We start from the raw sequence: 25,716 nt of genomic DNA on the forward strand, positions 1-25,716 counted from the left end.
AGTGTTGTACCTTAAATTTTTAAAATTTCAGAACTGAACCATTTTGATTTACAGACATAAAAAGTATTACCACCATGAGACTTTTCAAAGACCTTTTTATGCGAGCAAAATTGCCCTTATCAAGGAAAAAATCAAGCATACCAACATGTAGAGATTTCCAGTATCACACTCAGTAGTCTTGTATCATTTAAACAGCAAACAGAAAAATGGTCCAAATTCTTTGGAGTTTCTACATTTCTTCACAACCACTAATGACAAAGCTGTTGGCAGGGACCCTAGAACAGGGCTGTATTACTGTATTACTCTTGCATTACTATCATCCATCTTTTCAGCTATTAATGAGGATAATATGTCATTAAAACCCATTACTGTTTAAAAGTAACTACTGGAAGGATCCTTCTGGATACTTTATCTGGGTTCCTGGTAAAAACTGCAAGGGATTGACTGCTTCCAACTGAGTTTTCATAAAATGGGCACATACAAGATCGAGCCAGAACAGGCAAGATCTGCAGGCCTGAAAGAATTTAGGGGGAATGGATCCCACCAAATGGCAGGGAAGGCCAAGTGGCCAGCAAATAGGAGATAGGCATAGAAAGGGGTTGAACATTTCTGCCTGAATGCTGGAAGGAGTCAAACCCAACGCCATAGTTCTCTGCTTTCACCCCAGTAAAGGTCACCAATTGTCAGAACAGTCCACAAAGTCAACAATCTAAAAATCCTGACAAACTTCTGTGACATTTCCAGGTCTCCAGATGGCAGTAGGTAAACAGCCAACTGGCTTCATTACCAGGGAATTCCTCTGGAAAACAGGCATTCGAGGCAACTTCTAGGATAAGCCTGGAAATGGTGAGTTTTTACAACCTCTAATCCTCACCTGGAGTACTGGTGTGGCGCTATAGGCTAAGGTGTCAAGACTGCAAAGTCGTTTAAACTGCAAGATCTGTGGTTCAAGCTCACCAACTGCTCCTTGGAAACCTTACACAGGGTCGCAATGGGTCGGAATCGACTCAATGGCAGTTAACAACTATCCCCACCTGGTGACTAGCTGCCAGGTCTTCTTACAAACACTTTGTCCAAATATTTTTAAGAGTAGTGCTCTTGGATAAGCAAGCTGCTACTTCACACCAGATGCTCTGTTTAGATATTACTTAGGCTATCACCTAACAAGAATTATTTGGCTCATAGGAATATAAGACAAGATAGGAACAACTGAAAAGGAATGGTTAAGATATACATGGAGTCCTGGTGTGGCAATGTAGGATAAGCACTGGACTGCTAATTGCAAGGCCAAGCAGTTCAAATCCATCAAGTGCTCCTCAGAAACCCTAAACTGGGTGGCTGAGTCAGAACTGACTCAACAGCATCTTTTTTTTTTTTAAATCAGTTCCACAGTTCCAGATTTCACCAGTTGTGTTAAACTCTAATCTAGGTTCAAATAATTTTTTAAAGATTATTTTTTAAATGTTAATTCCATGAAAGACTGGTGGGAAAAAACACACAATAAAAGGCTGCTTTCAATTTTGTGTAATTATTATATTCCTAATTATTGGCAGTTTCCTCAATTGTCTTGTGTTAAACCTGTTAAGTGGATACATGCTTTTTCTCCTTTAGATGTCTATTCCTCACCCACCTCACTGCATAAACTCCCTACACCAAGTGGCCCGGTTATGCAGCACCTCTCAATCCCCTGCAAGTCTAAGGTCTATCCTCCACTGAGGCAGCTTGTGTCTCATTCTGTCTTTCCAGGCCACCAACACCATCATCTCTTCCAACAAGGCAAAACCTCCAGAATAAAGTGGACACTCATCTGCTGGCTCCTTAGTTTACACTGCTGACCACTGAAAAAGTGGTTTAAAATATTCAATATTGCTATAAATTTTAGCAACTGCTTAAAAACCTTTGTGACCCTTTACAAACTTTATCTAAGATCCACCTTAAACACTCTGTAACATTCTAATAGGATCTTTCTGCCTGGGACATGTTGCTAACCCACATCCTTGGGGCAATACCTATTATAGCGGCTATCACATTTAAGACGAAACTACCTATGTCTGCCCCACTCTATTGTTCTGTAACCTGGAGTTGTCCTGACAAAGTCCAACTTGGAGCTCTCTCTCACACCTCATTCTCTAGACTTTCTCCCCTCTTCACAGGTCTTCAAGGTTAAGTCCCATAACCTTCAAGGCTTGATGAGACACTAAAAACCACCTTGCCATTGGCCAATTAAAATGACTTCTCCCCTACAACATCTCATTTTTAAGATTTGAAACTCTTGTCACCTTAAAATACAAACTTCAAAAACCAAATTCATTAAAAATACATTTGCAGACTACAACGCCATTAGCTCACTAAGTCCCAATGTAGGTATACTTACTTCTCCCCTTTTCTAATACTAAGTTGTAGAAGAACGGTTTAATAAGATAGTTATCACTGTGAAGCCAAGAAGTTGGTTTTCCAGATAGTAAGTGTTCACTAGTTATCAGAAGTAATCCAAATTTGTACCAATTTATACTAACACGAATTATCAAATGAAGCAGCTAATAAAAAATGAGGAGAAAAAAGGCTGACAAGGATTTAAATAGTTGAAAATTGGGATGAAAAAGTTACAAATAGACCTGGAGAAATTAGCCAGATTTTGACATAAATCAACAAAAAAAGTAATTCCTTATACTTGTTAAGTGTCAAGTCATTTTCGACTCATAGTGACCCTGTAAGTTTCCAAGAACAGCTGGCGAGTTTGAACCACAAACCTTTTGGTTTAAGCTGACATTGTGGTCCAGTGTTTATCCTACAGCGTGTCAGTGTAATTTCTACATTATGTGCGCCTGACGCTGGAGAGGTGATATCCCTCATTTTACAGTTCCAACAGTCGAGACAACAGGGTCCTTATCTGACTCCTGGGCTACTATTTGAGCTGTCCTAAGTGCTTATCTACAAAATGTAGCTCTGTGCCATGCCAGCTTCACTGGGTTGTTAGAACTTACGTGAAACTGCTTGGAAAAAGCAGTTCAGTACTAGGCAAAATCAATGTATTACTAGGCATTTGTTGTTAAGTGCTATTGAGTTGATTCCAACCCATAGCGACCCTGTGGGGACTCAAGGAGCAGTTGGTGAGCTTGAACTACCGACCTTGCAGTTCAAAGTGACTTTGCAGTCCAGCACATTAACCCACAGCACCATGCCAGGGCTCCAATATTAAGCATTGTTGTTGTTGTTAAGTGCTGCTGAGTCAGTTCCGACCCATAGTGACCCTGTACAGGGTTTCTGAGGAGCAGCTGGTGAGATTGAACCGCTGACCTTCAATTCAAATGGCTTTGCAGTCTGGTGCATTAATACACAACGCCACACCGGGACTCATATTAGGCATTAGGAAGTGGAATTTGAGTGTAGCATTGGAGCTTATTTAAAAAAAAAAAAAAAGGCAAAATACAAATTACTTTAAAAGAAAAGCCTTATTCACTGCACATCCTTTCAGCTGTTTTATTCCTAAATCTCATTGTTTTTTCAAAATTTAAAGTTAGAGGGACATCAAACATTTTAAGATCTTTATTTCAGGGGTCATACAAACTATAACCCACTGGTTATTGTAAAGTTCTACTGGCAGCCAGTCATGCTCATCAGTTTACATAACATCTGTGGCTGCTTTTGCGCTACTACCTTTGAGCTGAATAACTGCAAACTATTTACTGTCTGCTCATTACAGGAAGTCTGCTGACCCCTGCTTTACATAACTGGAAAATTATTAGCAATCTCTTCATATACACACCTCCAGTAATAGGTTATCCCTTATGATTTGTTCAACTGTTTTAGAAAGCAAAGAAATCAAACATCCAAGGGAAGTACATTTGACTTTATTACTTTTTTAAAATCCAACTTGTTAAATTAACAGACTAGATTAGAACCTCAAATGTATTTGATACATTATATACTGAATTTCTATTACTAAAAGCCAGCTGGAAGATGGCCTACACAAATCAGGGGTGAATACAAACTGGAAGTAATCATCAAGCAGTAATTGTTTCCTTCCAACTCTGTCAATGATTGTCCATACTGTGGGGATTTATAGAGGAAAGTTTGACATAGTTGAAAAGCCAAAGTGATATTGCTTTTCCAAGCAGGCTCTGTTGTCCTTCAAATAAAATCTCATGCTACTTCTTCCTTGCCTTAAGCTCTTGCTTAAAACTTTCAAATGAACTAAACTGGTGAATTTCACTTGATAAAGCAAAATTTACATCTTTATCAAGCAGCAGGTTGCTTTATTTTTGAGCAAACCTAGTCCACCAATACTTCAACATAGGCAGTTTTCACAACAGTGAAATAAGGATTTCATTTACTTTTGTTTTTGAGCTTTTCTGTCTATAGCTCCAATAAAAAATATCAAATCAGATGGCTTTTAGGAAATGTTCATATGGTTCCAGAGTTATTCCTCATACTGATTTTAAATCGTATAAAAATTTTGGCAGCTAAGTTAACTTTGTGATTGATCCTACCTCTTCGAGTCTACTTACGTACACATTTCCAGATTGAACAGTCTTTATAAACCACACTGCAATCTAAATTTAATACCCAGATGGAATTGAAGTGTATAGATGACAAACAGGCTTTTATCCCCCAGAATTAACATACGAAAGCTACTCGGTACTTATTTTCCTGAACAAATTACATTAATACACTACTTTTTTACATTTGTAAGAATTCAAAAGGTTTTTAAAGTAACATTTATTTGCAAAACATTTGGCATATGATGGTTAGTAAACATTTAGGAATTAAAAGCTTTATCAAAATGGATAGTGTGGATAACCCTTAAATAAAAGTGGCTTTTGGAAGAATTGGGATTTGCAGCAACCACCTTTATAAAGGGGTACACCCACTGGCAATGACGAACACCCAAGCACACCATTCACTAGGTCCAACTATTAGCAGCACAAGACAAAGAATTCTAAGACCATGATGGGGTGAGGGTGGGGGAGGGGGGAGGCGGGGATTTACAGGCAAAGCCAGTACAATCTAGGAGTTCAACATGATATAGTAAGGAATGCTTATCAACCCTCCAGCATCACAGTTTCACTGTGTCCTAACTCTCGTACTAGGATCATATATAATGATGTCAACTACTAGTGTAGTTAAAATTTCAGGGAAAATATGCTTATACACCCACAGGGAAAGTTTATCTTTTTGATAAGTTGAATAAATAATGTTAAAAATGAAAGATAAATACATGGAATTAACAGAGTGGGAAAATCCTGCACTTGAATTAAATAATAGTCTATTTCACTCTTCAACAACTGAGTGCTATGGAACCAAACCATTTATGAATTACATTGTCTTCAAAACACACACACACATATTCATCCAGCACTGCTATGAAATCATAAACCAAAAAATATATTTTTAAAGGACCTTTCGAGGTGATTTATATTCATTTTAATGGAGCTCTTAATGAATTTGAAAATCAGAAATTTATTTTTTCACTAAAAAATTCAAAGAATGTCAATCAGTGAAAGGATTGGTGTGCTTGAAAGCAGATAACCATACATTCTTTAATAACCCTACACTTTACCTGCAAGATTCAGATCATGAGAAGCATATTTCATTTTATTAAGACAAAAGCTTGCTTACCAATTTACACTTCATCAGATAAGACTATGACTGTTTTGGTGATAGTCCCTTATATGTAGTAAAAAGTTACAGAACACACGCAATTACATGCTGATTTTAGTTTCTTTTAAGATCTTAAAGGCAGTTGAAAAGAGAAAATGAAAGAGCTAATGGATTATATTTAATAGAAATCTGGCTTGAAAAAGGATTTATTTTTACCTCCAGCTACTGATCACATTTGCTTGTGTTCACATCAATCACACTTACTGGCAGTAAAAAGCAAACTTTCAACTCTTACCTGCTACAGTATAGAATCCATCAATTTGTAGAAACTTACTATATAATGAAAACATCTTATATTAATTATTAATGGCATGAGTTGCACATCAAGGTTTAAATACAGCTATTTGAGTCTTTCTTAAAATACCTATATAAAGTATTGTTTAAAGGGGTCATTTGCATAGCAAACTATTAAACTAGAAACTGAATGGTTCTAGGAAAACTTCACGTAATGAATAGTTCCAGAAAGATGTATTCAGAAGTAAAATCACTTGTCTTAGAAAACTGTAACCTTTATTTGCTCATCCAATAGTAGGCTAACCACTGTAACCCAGCCCACTTTCACACAGTGCACCAACCAGGACAGATTTAGACCACAATTGAATTCAAGGAGGACCTGTCATTCACTTTGTGACTGAACTCAAATCCAGATGTAAGCAAGTTTGGGGATCTTAAAGGGTATTAGAAAAACATCATTTATAATAAATTTTCTTAAATGGTTTTCAGTGGTATTGCCTTTTGAACAGGTATTTTTAAATTACAAACACATCTATGTTCACAAAAAAATTTGGTCAGGAAATTTTATTTTAACATCCTAAAGCAGGAATGCTTTAGACGTTACTTAAGTGTCCCAGACAGGATTAACATTAAATGTTTCTAAATTACAAATTTAGCTCCCGTAGGAGTCTCAGAAAAGAAACAGAAGAAACAATTCTCCCATCCCAAAATAAGCATGACACACACATTTTGAAGAAATCCCAATGTTTCATGCAATGGTAGGCAAGATGGAAAAAGCCATCCAAATTCACACATTTCTACACCAATCATCATCAGAAAAAGAACTCTGAAGTCAATCTGTACATCCAAAAGCATTTGGGAATCTACACCTACGTTACATTATTTAATGTTATATACACGTATTACCCACCCTTCATGGTTTTAATAATTTTTTATATAAAGCCTTCATTCAAACCCAAAAAAAGATGGAAGACTAACTTGGGGGTAGGGGGAAGAAAGATAATCACTTTAGACAGTTCAGTTAAAATGTTGTTTTATCTAAATCTCAAAATGTTTAATAAAAACAAATATCTTCTCCATTTAACACTTTGCTTTCTAACTGTACAGTAAGTTGTATTGTAGAGAGTACACCTCTATCTTCAGACTGTATCTTCTTTGGATGGAATTAAGATGTAACTGTACACTTTTAGATAAATAAATGGGAAGCTAGTCCAACTAAGATGACAGCAGATATATTACATGCAGGAATTATTTTTTTTAATTCTCTCTTTAAAAAAAGGATGCAGTTGAATTGAAAGAAAAAGGTCAAAAGAACCCAGATTCAATATATAAAAATGTCCCACAATAGGTTGATGATGGCAGTAAAAATAAGAGAAATACGTAATCTTTCTGGAACATCATTTTTCAATAACGTAGAAACAACACTAAGTGCGCCAGGAAGATCTCTATTCATGTAATCTTAGCATCCAAGTTTCCCTCTATTTATTTTATTGGAACAAATGCTTTAAATAAACTATTTGTCCTCTTCACTGAAGAGAGCTGGTCTATTTCATCTTTAATGAGCTAGTTTTTGGGAAGATTAGCCATGTACTGTAGTAATGCCTACTGCATAAAATCCAAGCATTTGCTGTGAACAGTTGAAGAAAGCAGTCAGTAAGAACCTAGGATCAATGGAAATAGATGTTACTTTAAGCCATCTGCGAAACAGAGACCCACAAAGTACCCAGTGTTAAAGCCCAAATCTCTTCTTGCGCTTTTTCTGCTGTGCAAGGTCCACCCCAATGAAAGAAAAATTGATCCGAAGTTCCAGGTTTTCTTGGGTCTCTAGTCAATTTTCACATTAGTATAGATTTTTCGGACAAAGGCACTTGTTCCCATGTAACCAATCGCTCCTGCAAAGATAACATAAAATATTTTGAAATAAATACATACAGAGTGCTATTTATTGATCATCTATAAATACTAATGTTCTCTGTGTTGGAAAATTTATTTTTTAAGATAACATCTTTATGTTAATATTTGCTCGGAAGTTACTAAAAATTCATTGTTTTTCTTTCCAAATCACTTGTTAACCTTCCTATAACAAGTCTGACTTGATGCAGTTTTTTGTTTTGTTTTGTTTTTCAGAATCAAGCATTTGATTATTACTTGTATAATCAGCAACTGGGAGCTCTGGTAGCGTAGTGGTTACGAATCGGCTATAAACCTTAAGGTCAGCAGTTTGAAACTACCAGCCACTCCACGGGAAAAAGATGAGGCTTTCTGCTCCAGTAAAGATTTATAGCCTTGGAAACCCTGTACAGGGTCTCTATGAGTCGGTACCAACTCCGACGGCACATAACAACAACAAGAATCAGTAACTGGAGTCCTGGTGTGGCTCTGTAGGTTAACGCACTGGACTGCAAGGTTGTTTTGAACTGTAAGGTAGGTGGTTCAAGCTCACCAGCAGCTCCTCTGAAATCCTATACAGGGTCGCTATGACTCAGAACTAAGCCAAAGGCATTCAACAACAAACAGTGACTACGAAAACTGATACACACTTCTTACAAAAGCAAGACAGATCTGATGGCGACGAAAATCTGAGGAATGAAAAACAGATCTTCATTACTTTGAGCATGTGCCCTTAAACAAACAGCAACATATAGATACATCACAAGTGACTGCATATTTTCTCAAGGGAGGACAGAGAACCATGACCCAATGGCATTTGCAACTCTAAAGAAGAGGCATTTTCTATGATTACTTCTTTATATTGAAGTTGTAAGAGTTGCATAGTTGGTAGAAAAGAAGACATACTTAAGAGAGTGCGTTAGAGAGAGAGTAAGTAGTTCAGGAATTTTGAAAACAATTTTTTTATATATATAATTAGCCTCAGATGGTGCTCAAAACACCAGAAAGGATAATTGTCTGTGGTGGATAAAAGAGTGCCTGGCACATAAGAAGGTACTCAAAAAATATCTTCTGAATGAATGAACTAGATAGTCCATTAAGGTAAACACTTACTAGACCTCTCAGACTTGTTTTGAACAAGGTAAAGGGTCATTTGAGTCATAGAGAAGATTAACCATCTAGCCCAGTATTAGTGAAAGTTTAAAAGTAAACCTTATATGAAAATGAGTTAACAATGACACACACACACATCTAACTAACCGGTCACCTCTGAACCAACTTCTATTCTGAACCTCTGAACCAACTGGTATATATGCAAGGGAAGAAACAAGCATTTAACTTGTCTTGGGTTGAGGAAATTTGAACAACTAAACATTTCAGCATATTAAGAAAGTAGACTTACTACGCCCACACATGGAAATATTTACAGATTAAATGACATGAGGTCTGAGATTCCTGTCGGAATGAGAGGGACAGATAGGGGTATAAATAAAATAAGACTGATCATGACAACATTAATGTTGGGTGTTAGGTATACTAGGGCATACTATACTACTGTCTCTCTTTTTACATATATTTGGAAATTTTACTATAACTAAATATCGTAAAAGACCTTTTACCATATTTAATTATGGTAAAACTTACAGAGTCCTAGTGTGGTGCTGTAGGATAAGCACTCGACTGCAATGCGAGTTTGAACCACAAGGTCAGCAGTCCAAATCCACCAGCCACTCCTCAAAAACCTTAAACAGGTCACTTTGAGTTGGAACTGACTCAACAGCACTTAACAGTAATAACAAAATATTAAGAATACCCCCTAAATAAATACCTTCACCAAGATGACAAAGCAAGTCTATTTTTAATTATCTTTACAATTAATGAATATTTTTTCATAATATGAAATAGTGATATGTACTTTAAAATACTAGGAATACATTTTAAAGTAGTAGTAATGATACATTTCCTCATGAGGTAAGAAAAAAAAATCATTCAATTTTGCAAAACTAAACTTGAATTCATGGTACATAAAATACCTATAAAAATTTAACAATCATCAAAAATTTAACTAGCATAGTATAACATAAGTCCAAAACCAAACCTAATTTTTCACACTTACAAAACATTTTCCCCCTTTGAGCATAGATGTACTTAAAAAGCAAAACTGTATAAACCTAGAGAATCACTTTTCCTAATTTTATGAGTACCTCAAGAATAGTTTTATATTACTTAATAAAAAAACAGGACATTCACTGTGCTCTCTACAAAAAGAAATATTTTGGGAATAGAAGAGATGTGCTTTTAAAACTTGATTTTTTTAACTCTAAAATGCAATGCTTATAACAGAAAGACAACAGTCTAAATATTATCTCTATTTTAGCACAGTCATTGCTTTAAATCAACTTTTTTCTTTCAAGTTCACTTGAAAGAAAATTAGCAACATAAACTGATGGGTACACAGAATTTTTGTATTATAATCCCATTTTCTTCCATCCCAGTTTGAACCACTTCTCTCCCAACATCCCAAAATCAATTAGTACTGAAAAGGCAAATAAACCCATTAAAAAATAAATGCTGGGGCAGTTAAAATAGCAAAGGAACTGTAAATGTGACAAGATTTTCAGCAACAAGATGGAATTTCAATTTAGCTATATTTATTCTATTTTCTTTGTAAATTTCCACTTCTCTAGGTTTTTCTAAGATAGATAAATGAGTCAAAACAACAACAGCCCTTTGTACAATCACGTAATTCTATGCTTCATTGAATGCTGGTCAATATCAAAACAGGTCCACTAAGAAATCAGACTAAAATAAAGAGGGTCCAGTGAGCAACTGTCTAAAAGAAGGGTGGATCAAGAATATGAAATGCACCTTCTGATAGCAAGACAACAAGAACATTCCCATATGACACACATTTACGCTGAACTTTTAGTTCCTATTTCCCTTAAAGTTGGCTAACTATCACAGGAAATGGTTCTCACAGCTGTGACTATAAACATAGAGAATGTCTTCCCTTTAGCTGTAGAAGTATTAGGATAAGCACTCATGAGGCAAACCTCATGTGTGTGTACACATGATCACATTCATAGTGTTGGAGGGGACTAAACAAAACTCATGGAAAAATAGAACTAAAAGATAATGGAATTTTTCCATTAACTCTTTGAAGCCCCTTCGTATGTGAACAATAAAGCTCTTTAGATGGAGTAACAAAGACATCTTGGTACCCAAAGGTGCCCACAAGTATCATATGCTTAGAACCTGTTAACAAGATTCCACTTCCTTAATCTACTGCTCACCCTAAAGCTAACAGAGGAAGTTCTTATTTTATTTTTTTAAAGGCAATGGCAAATAACAAAAGGAGTAGTGTCTGAATTATCCAGTATCTGGAAATGATTCCACAATGGTTAGTCCTGTAGCTTTATTTCATTCCTATAAGGTAACAGCCTCATTTATAGCATGAAATCACAGTGATATTAATATCGCATACAAGTAAAATTCTACTGAGATAATTCAAAACTGGCTACAATAGTACAATGACAGGGAACTGCCAGAAATTCAAGTTGGATTCAGAAGAAGACGTGGAACTGGGTTTATCATTGTTGATGTCAGAGGGATCTTGGCTGGAAGCTGAAAATATCAGAAAGATGTTTACTGGTGTTTAATTGGCTATACAGACACTTTCCATTGTGTGGATCATGACAACCTAAGGCCACCACTGTGAAGAACGGAATTCCTATACACTTAATTGTACTCATCAAGAACCTGTACACAGACCAAGAGGCAGTCTTTCAAACAGAACAAGTGGATACTATGTGATTTAAAATCAAGAAAGGTGTGTGCCAAGGTTGTACTCTTTCACCATACTTATTCAATCTATATGGAGTTCTGGTGTAGCATTGTAGAAGAAACACTGGACTGCTAATCACAAGGTTGGCGGTTCAAACCCACCAGCCACTCCTTGGAAACTCTATACAAGGTCACTGTAAGTTGGAATCGACTCGACAGCACTTAATATCAACAAGAATTCAATCTGTATGATGAGTAAATAATCTGAGAAAATGTATTATATGAAAAACGTGGCCTCAGAATTGGAAAAAGACTCACTAACAACCAGTGATAATGCAGATGATACAAACTTGCTTGTTGGAAGTGAAAAGGATTTAAAATACTGACTGATGAAGATCAAAGACCACAGCCTTTAGTATGGATTGCACCTCAATGTAAAGCAAACAAAAAGATTGAAGTTATCAAAGACTTCATTTTGCTTGGATCCACAATCAACACTCATGCAACCAACAGTCACGAAATCAAACAATGTGTTACAGTAGGAAAATTTGCTGCATAAGACCTCTTTAAAATGTGCAAGTGCAAAGTTACAGTTTGAAGAGTAAGGTGCACTTGATACAAATCATGGTATTTTCAATCACCTCATATGCATGTAAAAGTTGTACAACATACAAGGAATTTGTTGTTAACTGTTAAGTGCTGTTGAGTTGGTTCTGACCCATAGCGACCCTTACAGGGTTTCCAAGGAGCAACTGGTGAGCTTGAACCACCGACTGTGAGGCTCAAACGACTTTGCAGTTCAGTGCATTAACTCACAGCACCACACCAGGACTCCACATATAAGGAATACTGTAGAATAATTGATGCATTTGAATTACGATGTTGGAGAAGAATACTGAAAGCATCATGGACTATCAGAAAAATAAACCAATCTGTGTTGGAAAAAGTCCGGCCTGAATGTTCCTTAGAAGCCAGGATGTCAAGACTTTCACATATTTCAGACACGTTATCAGATGGGACCAGTCCCTGGAGAAGGACACCATGCTTGGTAAAGTGAAGGGTCAGTGAAAAAGAGGAAGACCCTCAAAAGATGGACTGACACAGTGGCAGCAGCAATGGGCTCAAGCATAATAGCAGTTCTGATGATGGCGTAGGACTGAAACCGATTCAGACAGCACCTAACAACAACATAGAGTAAAAAACTGAGCCACAGAGTACCTCTGCCTGGACTTGTTGTTAAGTACCATCAAGTTGGTTCCGATCCGTAACAACCCTGCATAGGGTTCCCGAGGAGTAGCTGGTGAGCTTGAACCACCAACCTTGCAGTTCAAATGGCTTTTCAGTCTGGCGCATTAACCCACAGCGCCAGGTGAAATTACAAGTATGGAAACCCACAGACTGTGCATAAACAAAGACACAACCCAGAACAGAAGGAAGTCCAAGGACTTTCAGACCCAATCAACATACCAGCAGCAGCCACCATTCACTGAGTTTCCATTATCTACCTGATGCTTACTAACACACAATCATCGAGTCCTCATTACAACCCTGCTGCTGCTGGTGCTAAGAGAGCGAATTCTCTACGTGAATGAGAATACTAACTGTTGTACTGAAAATAATATAACACAGAAAGACTGTTGTTTGTTATTAAGTGCTCACAGTGACCCTGTATAAGGTTTCTGAGGAGCAAGTTGATGGGTTTGAACCACCGACCTTATGGCTCCCAGTCCAGTGCTTATCCTACAGTATCTTCTTAATTATTATATTTTTCTGATTCTGAAGCACTCAGGGTATTCCAAGAATTTCACAACTTACCACACATTATCCCCAAGGCTGTGCTAAATACCGCCATATATCCAAAGTAAAATGATGTTTGAAATAAGCCATACATCCTGAAAAAAAAAAAATTGTTAAAATATACCCATTTTTACTTTCAACATACGCCTTAAAATGTAGCATTTAAAGACAAATTTAGTTTATTAAAATACACTGAGAAAATGTCTCCTTACTTTGTTTTGAAAAAATAGTAGTAAAAGGAATACATGTAAACATAGATTGCAGTTGATGCAGCAGAGAGAAAACTTGTCCATTGCCTGAAAAGAAAACAAACAAAACAGTAAATGAATGGTACTAAAACAAAGATCTTAAAGCAAAGTACTTTATGAAAATATCCTTTAAAATTCTGCATATTTACAAACAAATACATGTACATGGCACTTAAATATATCGACAAGGAGACAGCCTAAGAACTGGAAGGAGAAGTCCTGAATTTTATCCAGTTGCCTAGCATAGGTAACTCTTTAAGTAAACTATTTTCTTTTTCAGACGGAAGTCTCCTTGGGTTTGAAATGGAACTATACTACACTTACTCGTTGAGAGTTTTCCACATCAAGCACTTTGTAAAAATATTTCTAACATAGTACGCTTCTTCAATTAAAGACAAAAATCGGCCTCATTTTCACTCTTAACATCATCATCAGTTTTCTAATTGTGTGTTGGAGGGGACAGATCGACACCATAGACTTCTAGATAGAACTTTCACTCTGCTTGAAACACTGTAACTCTTATTTTTAAACTACTGCAGTCCCCAATGGTTCTTCCTGCTAATTCATAAAAGCCCTTGTACTAGTCTGTTACAGTAAGTACTTACCACCTGTAATCCTCTGCATTGAGTAGAAAGTATGTGCACACAATGGTCACACAGACGGTCACAATGCACAGGATGACCAGCACCAGCATCATAAAGCCATAGACATAGTAGATCTTATATGCCCAGAAAGATGTGAAGATGAAATACCTAAATAAAATTCAATAAAGGCAAAGTTTATTGGTCTTATTCTTGACCTGGACTATGCTCTTGCCAAGTCTCTCTCACATCTTAGTTCCACTTTTACCTCATTTAAAAGAAACTTCCAACAAATTTTTTTACCCTTTTTTTCTTCTATTAAGTCCTCCAAAATTCTGTCAAAAAATTTTTTTTGGTAATCTTCAAAGACAGATCCTTCAATAGGGTTCTTATCTTTAAACAAACTGAGTAAATTATAAGCTTAAAGGAATAAAATGTGGGAAAGAATAAATAAAATAGCTAAAAAATCCATATTTTTTAAATAGTCAATTCCCTCATTCATTTTCTCAAGAATCAGCATTATTTAAGCAATCTATAAGGGAGATTCAAAAAGTTCCTAGAAAAAATGGAATTAAAAGATAATGGAATTTTGTGGTGTGGAGCTCTGGTAGTGAAGTGGTTATAACGGGCTGCTAACCTCAGGGTCAGCAGTTCGAAACTACAGCTGTTCCGTGGGAGAAAGATGAGGCTTTCTGCTCCCGTAAAGATTTTACAGCCTTAGAAACCCTGTACAGGGTCGCTATGAGTCGAAACTGACTCCACGGCACATAACAACAACAATCACAACCTTGGTCTTTGTTGTTGTTGCTGTACCATCAAGTCGATTCCTACCCACAGCGACCCTATAAAGGGTTTTCTAGGAGTGGCTGGTGAACTTGAACCACCTACCTTGCGGTTCAAACCGACTTTGCAGTTCAGCACATTTACCCACAGCACCACATCAGGACTCCCACCAAATGACCCTTTTACTGATGGTGGGAGAAGATAATGATAGGATGATATCATTCAGTTGTAAACAACTGTTAACATAGTTAATTGTGATTGTAAAAACTTGGAATTTCAACATGGGTATAAATGTATCATCTAACCAATGAGGAAGAGTCAGGACTAGAATACATCTTTTGGACCCTGGGATCCCTGTGTATTAAACTTCTTCAACCTAGGAACAGAAATCTGTGACACTTAATTTGGAGTTCTGGTGTGGCGCTGTAGTATAAGCACTAGATTGCTAACCACAAGGTCAGCAGTTCAAACCCACCAGCTCTTCCTAGGAAATCCTATATAGGGTCACTATGAGTTGGAACTGACTTGAGGGCACTTAACCACAACGACAACAACATAGCAACGGCTCCTTAGTTCTCCTTCCCTTACTGTTCTGTGAAGATAGTTTGTATCTTCTCAGGCTTTCTTTTCATAATTCAATATGCTGTTACTTGCATCAAACTTTTTCTGTTTACTAGGATATTTTAAATATAAACTACAAGGGTGCATCAAAAAGTTCATGGAAAAAAGTTACAGAAAAGTGACATCACTGCTCTCTATTCAACAAGGTTCCGTCATCCATTGCAATTTGCAAAAGCCACACAGAACTGACACCATACTCGTTGTGGAGCTTGTTAGGGAACTTAACTGGTTGTAATTCAGGTCAACAGTGCTCATTGCACAGGTGTTTGATCAGGAGAGCCTCTCCTCAGCAGTGTTCCCAGGATGGCCTGGCCTTAGGCAATGGTACAAAGCTCTGTCAGGGCTACGGATAAATGCCTGAAGGGTCCTTCACCCAACTATAAGCCTCAGCTTGAAGACAGTAGTCTCTAGCTCCAGGGGTCAGCAAACCTAGCTCTCCCAATTAAGTGCCTGGAGGTACCCTACTCTGCAAGCTGGGAAGCTCACTGCTCTGTCTCATGCTCTGGCTGTTGGCTCTACTGCTTCAGTTCCTCTGCCACTCCTTCAGTGTCACAGATTTCTGTTCCTAGGTTGAAGAAGTTTAATACACAGGGATCCCAGGGTCCAAAAGATGTATTCTAGTCCTGACTCTTCCTCATTGGTCAGATGATACATTTATACCCATTACCTAAATCATCATTAAATTAGAATGAGGCTTTTCAGCTTCTTTTCTCTTCTTTTGCTAATATTTGTTTACTCATTTATTCATCATTCTTTTAACAAATGTCTACAGAGCCCCTACCACACATCAAGGCAGCAGTGAGCGTAGAATTATCAAGACAACAGTCTCTACCCTGTGTAAAGGGGAACCACGAGGGAGGGGCAATCATGTACCCTTATGTGTGTTAAGCCAATGCACATAATAGAGCATTTTATCAGTTTGGCTGGGTAGGACTGGGGGGCAGTGGGAAGTCTCAGACAAGGCATACAGGAGAAAGAAACTGAAAGAGAATTCTAGGCATAGGAGCAACAAAGGCAAAGACTCAGAGCTAAGGAAGTTTACTATAATTTAATATAATTCAATATGGCTAGAACTTCATGTAAAGGGCAAGAGTTAGATGAAGCTGAAGAAGTGAACTAGGGACAAACATGAAGGTCCTTATTGACCTTAGTATGGAGTTTGGACCTTAATTAGCTCAATAAAGATGAGAAGTCTTTAGTAAAGAAGTGAAATGATCAGACTGGTACCTTAGAAAGACAGCTTTGGCTAATAGGAGAATGGGTTTGAGAGTAGTCAAAAGAAGCCCAACAGAAGGGAAATTAAAGAAACAACAGGGAGACTATCTAATGGAACAGTCCTGAGAAAGCAGGAAGCAATGTGATTCAGAAGGTACTGGAGACCAGAAAAAAAAGAGAGAAAATAGAGGTCAGGTCAGAATGAGAAAACAATGAAGGATCCACCCTGAATTACCAAGAACCTTCTCGACTGGCTTTATTAAACCACGAGCTAAAGTGACACACACTCCAATCCCTGACTAATGACACTGACTAATGACCAGCGCCCACTCGAAGCTGGTAGGTGACCACAAGGAGTTGTTTCCAAATCTGTTTATGTCAGCTGTGTTAGTGGCATTAAATAATTTAATCAAATGCTACATAAACCAATAAACATGAGAGTAAACAAGAACTGATTACAATGAAAATTGTTTTGGAAACATTGTATAAGCAAAAAGCTTAACAATTAGCTCTGGGTTAGACATTTATAGAAGACCAGGGATAAATGCACACATCCAGAAGGATTCTGCAGTTAGAATGCTTCAGAAAGGTCTTTAAGTTCTTGTTCCACTTACAAAGACTGGAAAACATAAAGGGTGCATGAATATCAAAAAACAAATGACAAGAATTCTTATCGGCAGATACATATTCAAGGAAAAGACTGGCTTTGTATTAAAAAGAAGACTAGTGAAGGATATACATTTAGCTGTTTTAAGTTCAAATGCCATGCATGTATTAGTTTTTATAATTCCCTTACATGAGCCAGCTCATTAAATGAAGCAACGCCAGATCTAATCATGTCTGTTAAGATGTCTTTCATTGAACAGGAGAGATTCAAGCAGTGAGGTATCTGCAAGCACATGGATATCTGGAGTTGTCACAGTGACTGGCCATTTAGTGAGCAGGAGCCAGAAGCACATGACTGCAGGAACTGACAAAACCCCTATGATGAACTGTTTTGTCTAAAATGCTCTAAGACCATCATTCGAGGAATATTGGGACAGAGGCTGAGGGGAAAAGGCTGATTCTTTTCTGGTGATCAGGGAAAATATTTCAAAAAAAGAAACCAGTACTTCCTTACATCATGCATGTGGTATAGCACAGTGGTTACAAATCGGGCTGTGAACCTCAAGGTCAGTAGTTTGAAACTACCAGCTGTTCTGCGGGAGAAAGATGCAGCTTTCTGCTCCCGTAAAGATTTACAGCCTCAGAACTACCCTGCACAGGGTCACTATGAGTCGGAACCGACTTCACGGCACATAACCACCACCACCATCCTCTAGCGTGCATGCTTTCATATCTAAGATCTCCTGTTAGGTGAAAGAAGTCTAGAACGCAATACAAAAAAAAAACACGTATAAACTTCACCTGAATATTTGAGACTAGGGCAAGTAAATTGAGGGTAGATAATCTACATGGAATTCTTTCTGGAAACTATGGAATTAACAGACTAACGCAATTAAATACTCTCCCATCTGATGACTCTATAGCTACCCCAACTCCTAAATTCTCTTACTATAGACAATCCAATCTTTCGAAGCATAAATACATTACCCAAACTTACATTTCAATAAAAATTGAGCCAAAAGGTAAAATTCCTCCCAGGCAAACAATAACTGCAGGCTCCATGAACCTGGAAAATATTACAATGAACAATGAATTTCTAATATGATTTTCATTCATACATATCCTGATAGTAGAAAGCAGATGCTTAGTACATAAAATAATCTTTGACAAATAGAAACAAACCAGTAAAATGAATCCAGCGGCACAATGGGTAGCACTTAAAACTATTTAAATTAGCCAGTTAATTTAAATATCTAAATTAGTTACCTTCAGAAGTCCTTCCAGCATTAAAAGTTAAGATTTGAATTTTGGGAACATACAGTATATACCATTGGCAGAAATCCTGAAAGACTCAAGTGTTTGCTACTGTTCTACCACCTCTCCATAATTCCCACTAGCATTACAGGCATTTATTTACACAAAAATCATAGGGAAAGAAAGCATGACCCCTATCTGAAATATTTCCCAAATTATTGTCATGTTTTTGCTCACTCTTTCCTAGGCTCTTAATTCCTTCTCCTACAAACTACACAATTATAAACTCAGGTTATAATGGAGTGAAAGAAAGAATAAAAGATAAAATTCAAAATCTCATTCACTCACTAACAGTAATTCTCCACCTGGAATGCCTTTTATCATTTTCCTAAAAGCCTTCCCTCAGTCTACCAGCAAATGGTGGGTCCTCCCAGTGGCTTCCAATGCCCTGTGAAGGTAACTCCATTTCAGTCCTCCACACTCTACAATAACAGTTTAGTTCTTTGTCCAACATACCCCACTAAATTATAAACGTTGGCAGGCAGAAATGATTTCCTCTCAGTATTCCCAATGCCTAGCACAGTATCTTACACACAAATGACACTAATGTCTCTGGAATAACAAACCTAAAAAGCTGCTCAGGAAAAAAAAAATTTTTTTAATTTCAGAGCTGAAAAATAAAGTGAAACTTACAAGCCATTTAATCTAGCCTTCTTTCCTCATGTCATAGACCACCAAAACCTGCTGTGGTTATAAGATTTGTCAAAGGCGACACAGTGAGAGCCAGGATTTCCTATCAGATTTGGGTTCTAATGTGACTATATATTTTTTTAAATGAAGGTACCTTTCTACATCTAAATGTAGCCCATTTCTTCCTAAGAAGATTATGTGTTATCTGCTCCTTAACTTTGCCTCACCCTGGTAGCACAGTGGTTACGAATCAGGCTGCTTAGGGTCAGCAGTTCGAAACTACCAGCTGTTCCACGGGAGAAAGTTGAAGCTTTCTCCTCCCGTAAAGATTTATAGCCTTGGAAAACCTGTAAAGGGTTGCTACGAGTTTGAACTGGCACATAACAACTACAGTGACCTATAGGAACTTGTGTGATTTTCACTGTGCTTTTCCTTTAACCTTATTTTTTCCCTGGTAATGAACGTGAGGATAAAAGTGAGTGTGAGGATAATTTTGATTTGATTTTAGAAAACAGACTACAAAAGTGCTGGCCGAAACCTCTCATCAGTACCAATGTAAGGCAAGAACAAGGCCAATTCCTTAGCAGAAAACAACAGATCGTTCCCTGAAGCTGCAGGGCTATTTTATTCAGCCTCAGTTTCTTTCAATAAAAAAAACAGATGCTAATTATCACCTGTGTGTAAGTATTTGAACATAAGATACTTGTAATATGGTAAGCTAGCTAGCAACACAGGCTTTTCAATCAATAGCCCTAAAACTAAGGCTATGCTATATCTGTCAGGATCCTCGTGTGATGCTGCAGGATAAGCACTGGATTGTTAACCGCAAGGCAAATAGTTCAAACCCACCAGCCGCTCCTCGTAAACCCTATACAGGGCTGCTATGAGTCAGAACCACCTCCACAGCACTTAACAACATCAAGCGACTGTGAAGTCAAGTGCTGTCCAGTTGGTTCCGATTCATAGAGGCCCTGTAAAGGGTTTTCCAAGGAGCGGCTGGTGTGTTTGAACCACTGACCTTGTATTTATAGTCCAGTGCTTAACCTACGGTGTCACATCAGGACCCATACAGCTATTCTTATGAAATGGGAATGTAATAAATGTACAGAAAGATAGTTAAATTTTTGTCTGCTATTAAGAATTAGGATGATAACAAATGCAGAATGAATAAATCTACACTAAATATTCAATTTGCTGCTGCTGTTATTAGGTGGAGCTGAGTCGATTCCACCTCAGAACAAGCCCGTTTAGGGTTTCTGAGGCTGTATATCTTTAAGGGAGCAGAAAGTCTCATCTTTCTCCAACAAAATACTCCGTTTATTAATTTTAAAAGGTAAAACAAGTTCACATTTTGTCCAAGTTTTAACTGCAAACATTACAATAAGAATATTAATGACACATAATTTTATGTTCAAACTTTAAAAAATATGTATCACCCCAAATTAATAATCTATAAAAACCATTCATTTCAAAGGTGATTGGTAGAACGAATCTAAACTACATTTGCACCATTGCTATAGAAGCACTTTTTCACCTGTTGAACAGAAACACACCCCATCCTTTATCAAGATTCATCTTAATTATGTGAGATCCTTAAAAACAGTCCATGCAGAAAATGTGACAGGCATGTATCTGTGAGATTCTACAGCTCAACAGCAGTTAGCAACAACAACAACACTATCCCAAGGAGCTCCTGGATGCTATAAATGGTTAACATACTCAGCTGCTTAACCAAAAGTTTGGAGGTTTGAGTCCACCCAGAGGAGCATCAGAAAAAGTTTGACAAGCTACTATATTATGTCACAAATAATGAACTCACTAATTACACATTTTTCCCTGTGTACAGCATATGCACTGTATGCATGTACAAACCGGTTACATGGATGAATGCAAAAATACAGCACATCCAAAAACTCAGCCTCTGGAACCCTTAAGAAGCACCAATCTGATAGCAACTGGCATGTGCAATGCCAATGTGAAGATCAGGTATCTAAACTAGTAAATTACAATGGTCTCAATCCTAACTCAGCTCTCAATTTGCAGCATGTATATGAGTCCATGGAACAATGGAATTAAAAGATAATGAAATTTTTCCACAGAGTTTTTGAAGCACCCTCATATGGTTATATGCATGTCAGTATGTTGTTTTTGTTAAGTGCCGTCGAGTCGGTTCCGACCCATAGCGACCCTGTACAGGGTTTCCGAGTATGGTTGACAATAATAAAATATCTGGAAAGTGAAATTTAAGCAAGTTTTTCTGTAAATAGACAGTAAACACTTCAGGACTGTCACTGACATGGTCTCTGCTGTCATATAAAAGCAGACAAGACAATATGTACACAAAAAAGGTATGACTGTGTCCCAGAATATCTATTTATAAAAACAGGCATCAGGTCAGATATGGTCTGTGGGCTGTAGTAACCACCTTGCAGCTACAGTTTCTACCTACCCTTACATTCTAGAGTACTTATCAAAGCATTAGACTTATTTGTAAATGGCACCAAAATTCAAAAACGGAAATAATGATATCATTTATTACAACAACTAGCGATATAAGTTGAAGGAAAAAGTAAAAGCAACAAATTCTAAGAATAACCTCTACATGCTAATTCTGAAGTTCCATATATATATGTACCATAGGCTTAAGAATTTAAATACGATGAGAAGATAAGGGGTTAAAATGCAGCATTCTCTTTACCATTTTTTCTCCGGGATAGGACGAGGCACAGCATTGACACGACAAGGGAAGTTGGGCTGACCTGACAGATTCCGGCCAAGTATTGTACCAACAAGATTCAGAGGCAGAATAACAAAAAAACAGATGCAACAAACAGCCACCTGTAAATTCAATAATAATGACTGGGGTTACTCAGAGAATAATAATTTTAACAAAAACAAATAAAATGCATACAAAAATTTAAATACAATTAAATCACAGAAGAAAACTTAAGCTCATTATGGACTAAAATTTGTGCAGTACACACTAATGAAAACATGAAGAGAATGTGCTTTGAACTATTGTGTGAAGTGCCGCTGACTCAGTTCCAACTCATAGTGACCCAATGTACCACAGAACAAAACATGGCCAGGTCCTGTGCCAGCCTCACAGTTGTTGCTAGTTTCAGCCCATTTATTGTAGCCACAATGTCAATCCATCTTGTTTAGGGTCTTCCTTTTGTCTACTGACCCTGTATTTCATCAAGCATGATGCCCTTCTCCAGGGACTGGTACCTGCTGATACCATGTCTAAACTACACAAAATGAAGTCTTATCATCCTCACTTCTATGAAGCATTCTGGCTGTACTTCTAAAGGAAATTTGTTCACTGTTGTTGTTGTTAAGTACCATCATGTCAGTTCCAACTCACAGCAATCCTGTATAGAGTTTCCAAGATACGGCTGGTGAGTTTGAACCACCAACCTTGAAGTTAGCAATCCAGTGCTTACCCAACAGCACTAACTAAATACAAAGGCTCCTTCATATTTAATGACATCAAATTAGTAATTAATAGGGCAATTAATAGCAAAACTTGAGAAGGATTCACCCCTCAAAATATGAGACATATGTATCATTCATAATCTAATATTTGTTGTCAAGTGCCATCAAGCCAGTTGCAACCCATATAGACCCTGTATAGGGTTTCCAAGGAGTGACAAGTGAGCTTGAACTGCTGACCTTATAGTTCAAATCGACCTTGCAGCCCAGTGCATTAACCCACAGTGCCACACCAGGACTCCTTAATCTGATAATTAAAATGTTTTAAAAACACCTCCTTGCTATAAATTCATATTATTCATAATTTATGAATTGATAAACTCATATTATTAACAATGCTGAACTGAAACAGGAATAAACTGAATCCTGAATCTAATTTTTACAATGGGATTACAGAACTAACTTAATTTATACACGTTTTATCTGAAAGAAAGATGATGGTACCCTTTGGGACATGTTTTTTAAAAAAACATACACACACAAAAAAGGATGTAATGAAGATGTAGAATTTTCACTCATTTTGCTTCCAAATAGATTATTTTCTTATCATATAATCACTGTGGATTTTCAGCACCACACCTTGTATTTCTATCAATTTCCTTATAATTTTAACTTTGCTTTTCCTTCACTCTTTTTTTATTTTTTAAAGGTTTTTTATTGTGGATTGAGTGAAAGTTTACCGGGCAGATCATCAGTTTTACATTCAACAAGTCATACACCTTGTTTCAATGATTGTTACAATGATTACAGTCCCCTTCATGTACCATCAGTTAACAATATTTCTCTCTATTCACTTTAGCTTTTAAAAACACCACCACCACTCAGGAATATATAATAATTTATACCTCCAAAGGGTACATTCTGCAAGTCTGCCTCCTGGCCACCAGCTCTTAGTCCCTCTCTTCCCATGAATCTAGAGTCCTCAGCTGCTAACCCTCTCAATGACCCTATCTCTGCCTCTGTCTCTGGCGTCCCTGCTTCTCTGGGTAAGGTCCCGCATTCTGCTTGTGCTCTTCCTCCTTGATGGTCCTAGGGTCCTCTATTTCTGGACTGTAAGATTAACCACTCCCCTATTTTTGTTACAAAACTTCTATCTTTACAATTGTGCAATTAGTCATGATAACAATTATTCACAATTGAATCATATGAATCTAATCGCCATCTCTTTTTACCAGACCCATCCAGACAAGATGAAAACTATTCAGTGGGGAGTCCCTATACTCTTAAAGTCCCTCTTGAAAACTTATAATCCAGTTACTTCATGCCTTTATCACCCGCCTCATTTTAAGTAGCCAATGTCTAAGTTGCCCATCCCTATCTACCCTGTGTACAGAGGGGATAGCATTGATACTTGATGTGACAACTCCTTCCCTCTCTGCTGGTATTTAGAGTTACTATGTCCATGAGGAGTAAAGGAGCTCTGATAGCGTAGTGGTTACGTATTGGATTGTGAACTCCAAGGTCAGCAGTTCAAAACTACCAGCTGTTCAGCATGAGAAAAGATGAAGCTTTCTGCTCCCATAAACAAATCCTGTACAGGGTCGCTATGAGTCGGAACCGACTCCATGGCACATAACAACAACCTCCATGAGTACAGGTCAGGTTCATCAAATTGTAGCAATTTACCCATTTCCTTTATCAAAAAAAATATATATATATAATTTTTTAAATGTTTTATTGTGAATTATATGATAGTTTACATGAGATAACTTTAGTTTTACATTCATTCCATCGTATATCATCTCATTGCCATGGTTCCAATCCCCTCCCTGCATCATCTTCCGACCAAAAGGGATATCCTAGAAACCCGTCCTCTACACTTCCCCCACCCCAGGCTTTGGCCCACAGTCCCTCTCGCTCTCTGGATCCAAAGTCCCCAGCCGCTTCATCCTTCCATGTCATCGTCTCTGTCTCCATTTCAGGCGTCCCTGCTTCTCTGGGTAGGGTCCCCCACTCTCGGCTCTTCTCTGTTGGTGGTTCCAGAGACCACTCCTAGACTGAGAGATAATCACTCCCTTCCTTGCTACTCAATGTCTACCTTTGCACTTCCAACCCTCATAATCAGTCCTGATAACCATTATTCACTACAGTATCGCGAGTAATCCATCTGTATTTCATTTCATCAGCTCCACCTAGACAGATTGGCTAGTACTCACTGGTGATTCTGCCTTCCTCCATGCCCCCTAGCTCTAGGTTCCCTCTTGAAAGCTTGTAAGCCACTTACTTCTTGCCTTTGTAGTCCCTCCCTCCCCACTTGGGTATCCAATGTCCAAGTTGCCCATCTCTGTCTACTCTGTGCATGGAGGGGATGGGAATGTTTCTTGCTGTAGGGATTTGTTGCTTCTTTTGAGTCACTGCATTCATAGGTATAGGTCAAGTTCATCAGACTGAATCAGCTCGATCTTCTTTCCCACCCCCCACCCCCTTCTTTCTTCTCCTGGTTGAGCTCTGAGCATCCAGTCATCTGGTCCCGGTCACATGGGTACCATCTGCAAGTGTGGCTGTTCTTGTGCACTTGCTCTCTCTTCCCATCAGCCAGCAGCTCCTTTCTCCACTTGAGTCCTCCGTGGCCACGTCATTGACTCTGGGCCCAGGAGTCCTCAGGTCTCCTCACACTGCTTGCCACCCAGGTCCCCAACCGGGTCCACAGAAGCCCACTGAATATTGTAAGGCTTAGCTCGCCGCTTCATTGCTGCCTTTACCCCACTTCTCCCCATCGGTGATGCGTGTGGTCACCAATCCGAGCGTGCATTTCCACCTAATCTCAGTCTTGGAAGGGGGCCTGCATTGGTAGGACCCGACCAACTGCCCCAATGTCTCCTAGGGAAGCGACCCGTTTGTTCCTGTAGTAACAGTCC

At 37.9% G+C, this 25,716-nt stretch overlaps 1 protein-coding gene across 1 annotated transcript in view; it reads right to left on the reverse strand.

Moving 5' to 3' along the window:
- Positions 1–6,444: 6,444 nt before the first annotated feature.
- The window catches only part of TM9SF3 (transmembrane 9 superfamily member 3), a 77,844-nt gene continuing 58,572 nt past the window's right edge, over positions 6,445–25,716 (reverse strand). The window contains exons 10-15 of the mRNA XM_006831191.1: positions 22,062–22,201; positions 18,417–18,485; positions 14,219–14,365; positions 13,578–13,661; positions 13,384–13,460; positions 6,445–7,787 (exon numbers count right to left, since the gene is read on the reverse strand). Coding sequence (XP_006831254.1) covers positions 7,720–7,787; positions 13,384–13,460; positions 13,578–13,661; positions 14,219–14,365; positions 18,417–18,485; positions 22,062–22,201 — 585 coding nt within the window. The 3' untranslated portion in view covers positions 6,445–7,719. The remainder of the gene's footprint in view (positions 7,788–13,383; positions 13,461–13,577; positions 13,662–14,218; positions 14,366–18,416; positions 18,486–22,061; positions 22,202–25,716) is intronic.

The sequence above is a fragment of the Chrysochloris asiatica genome, unplaced genomic scaffold, assembly GCF_000296735.1.
Source record: "Chrysochloris asiatica unplaced genomic scaffold, ChrAsi1.0 scaffold00003, whole genome shotgun sequence".
Classification (NCBI taxonomy): domain Eukaryota; kingdom Metazoa; phylum Chordata; class Mammalia; order Afrosoricida; family Chrysochloridae; genus Chrysochloris; species Chrysochloris asiatica.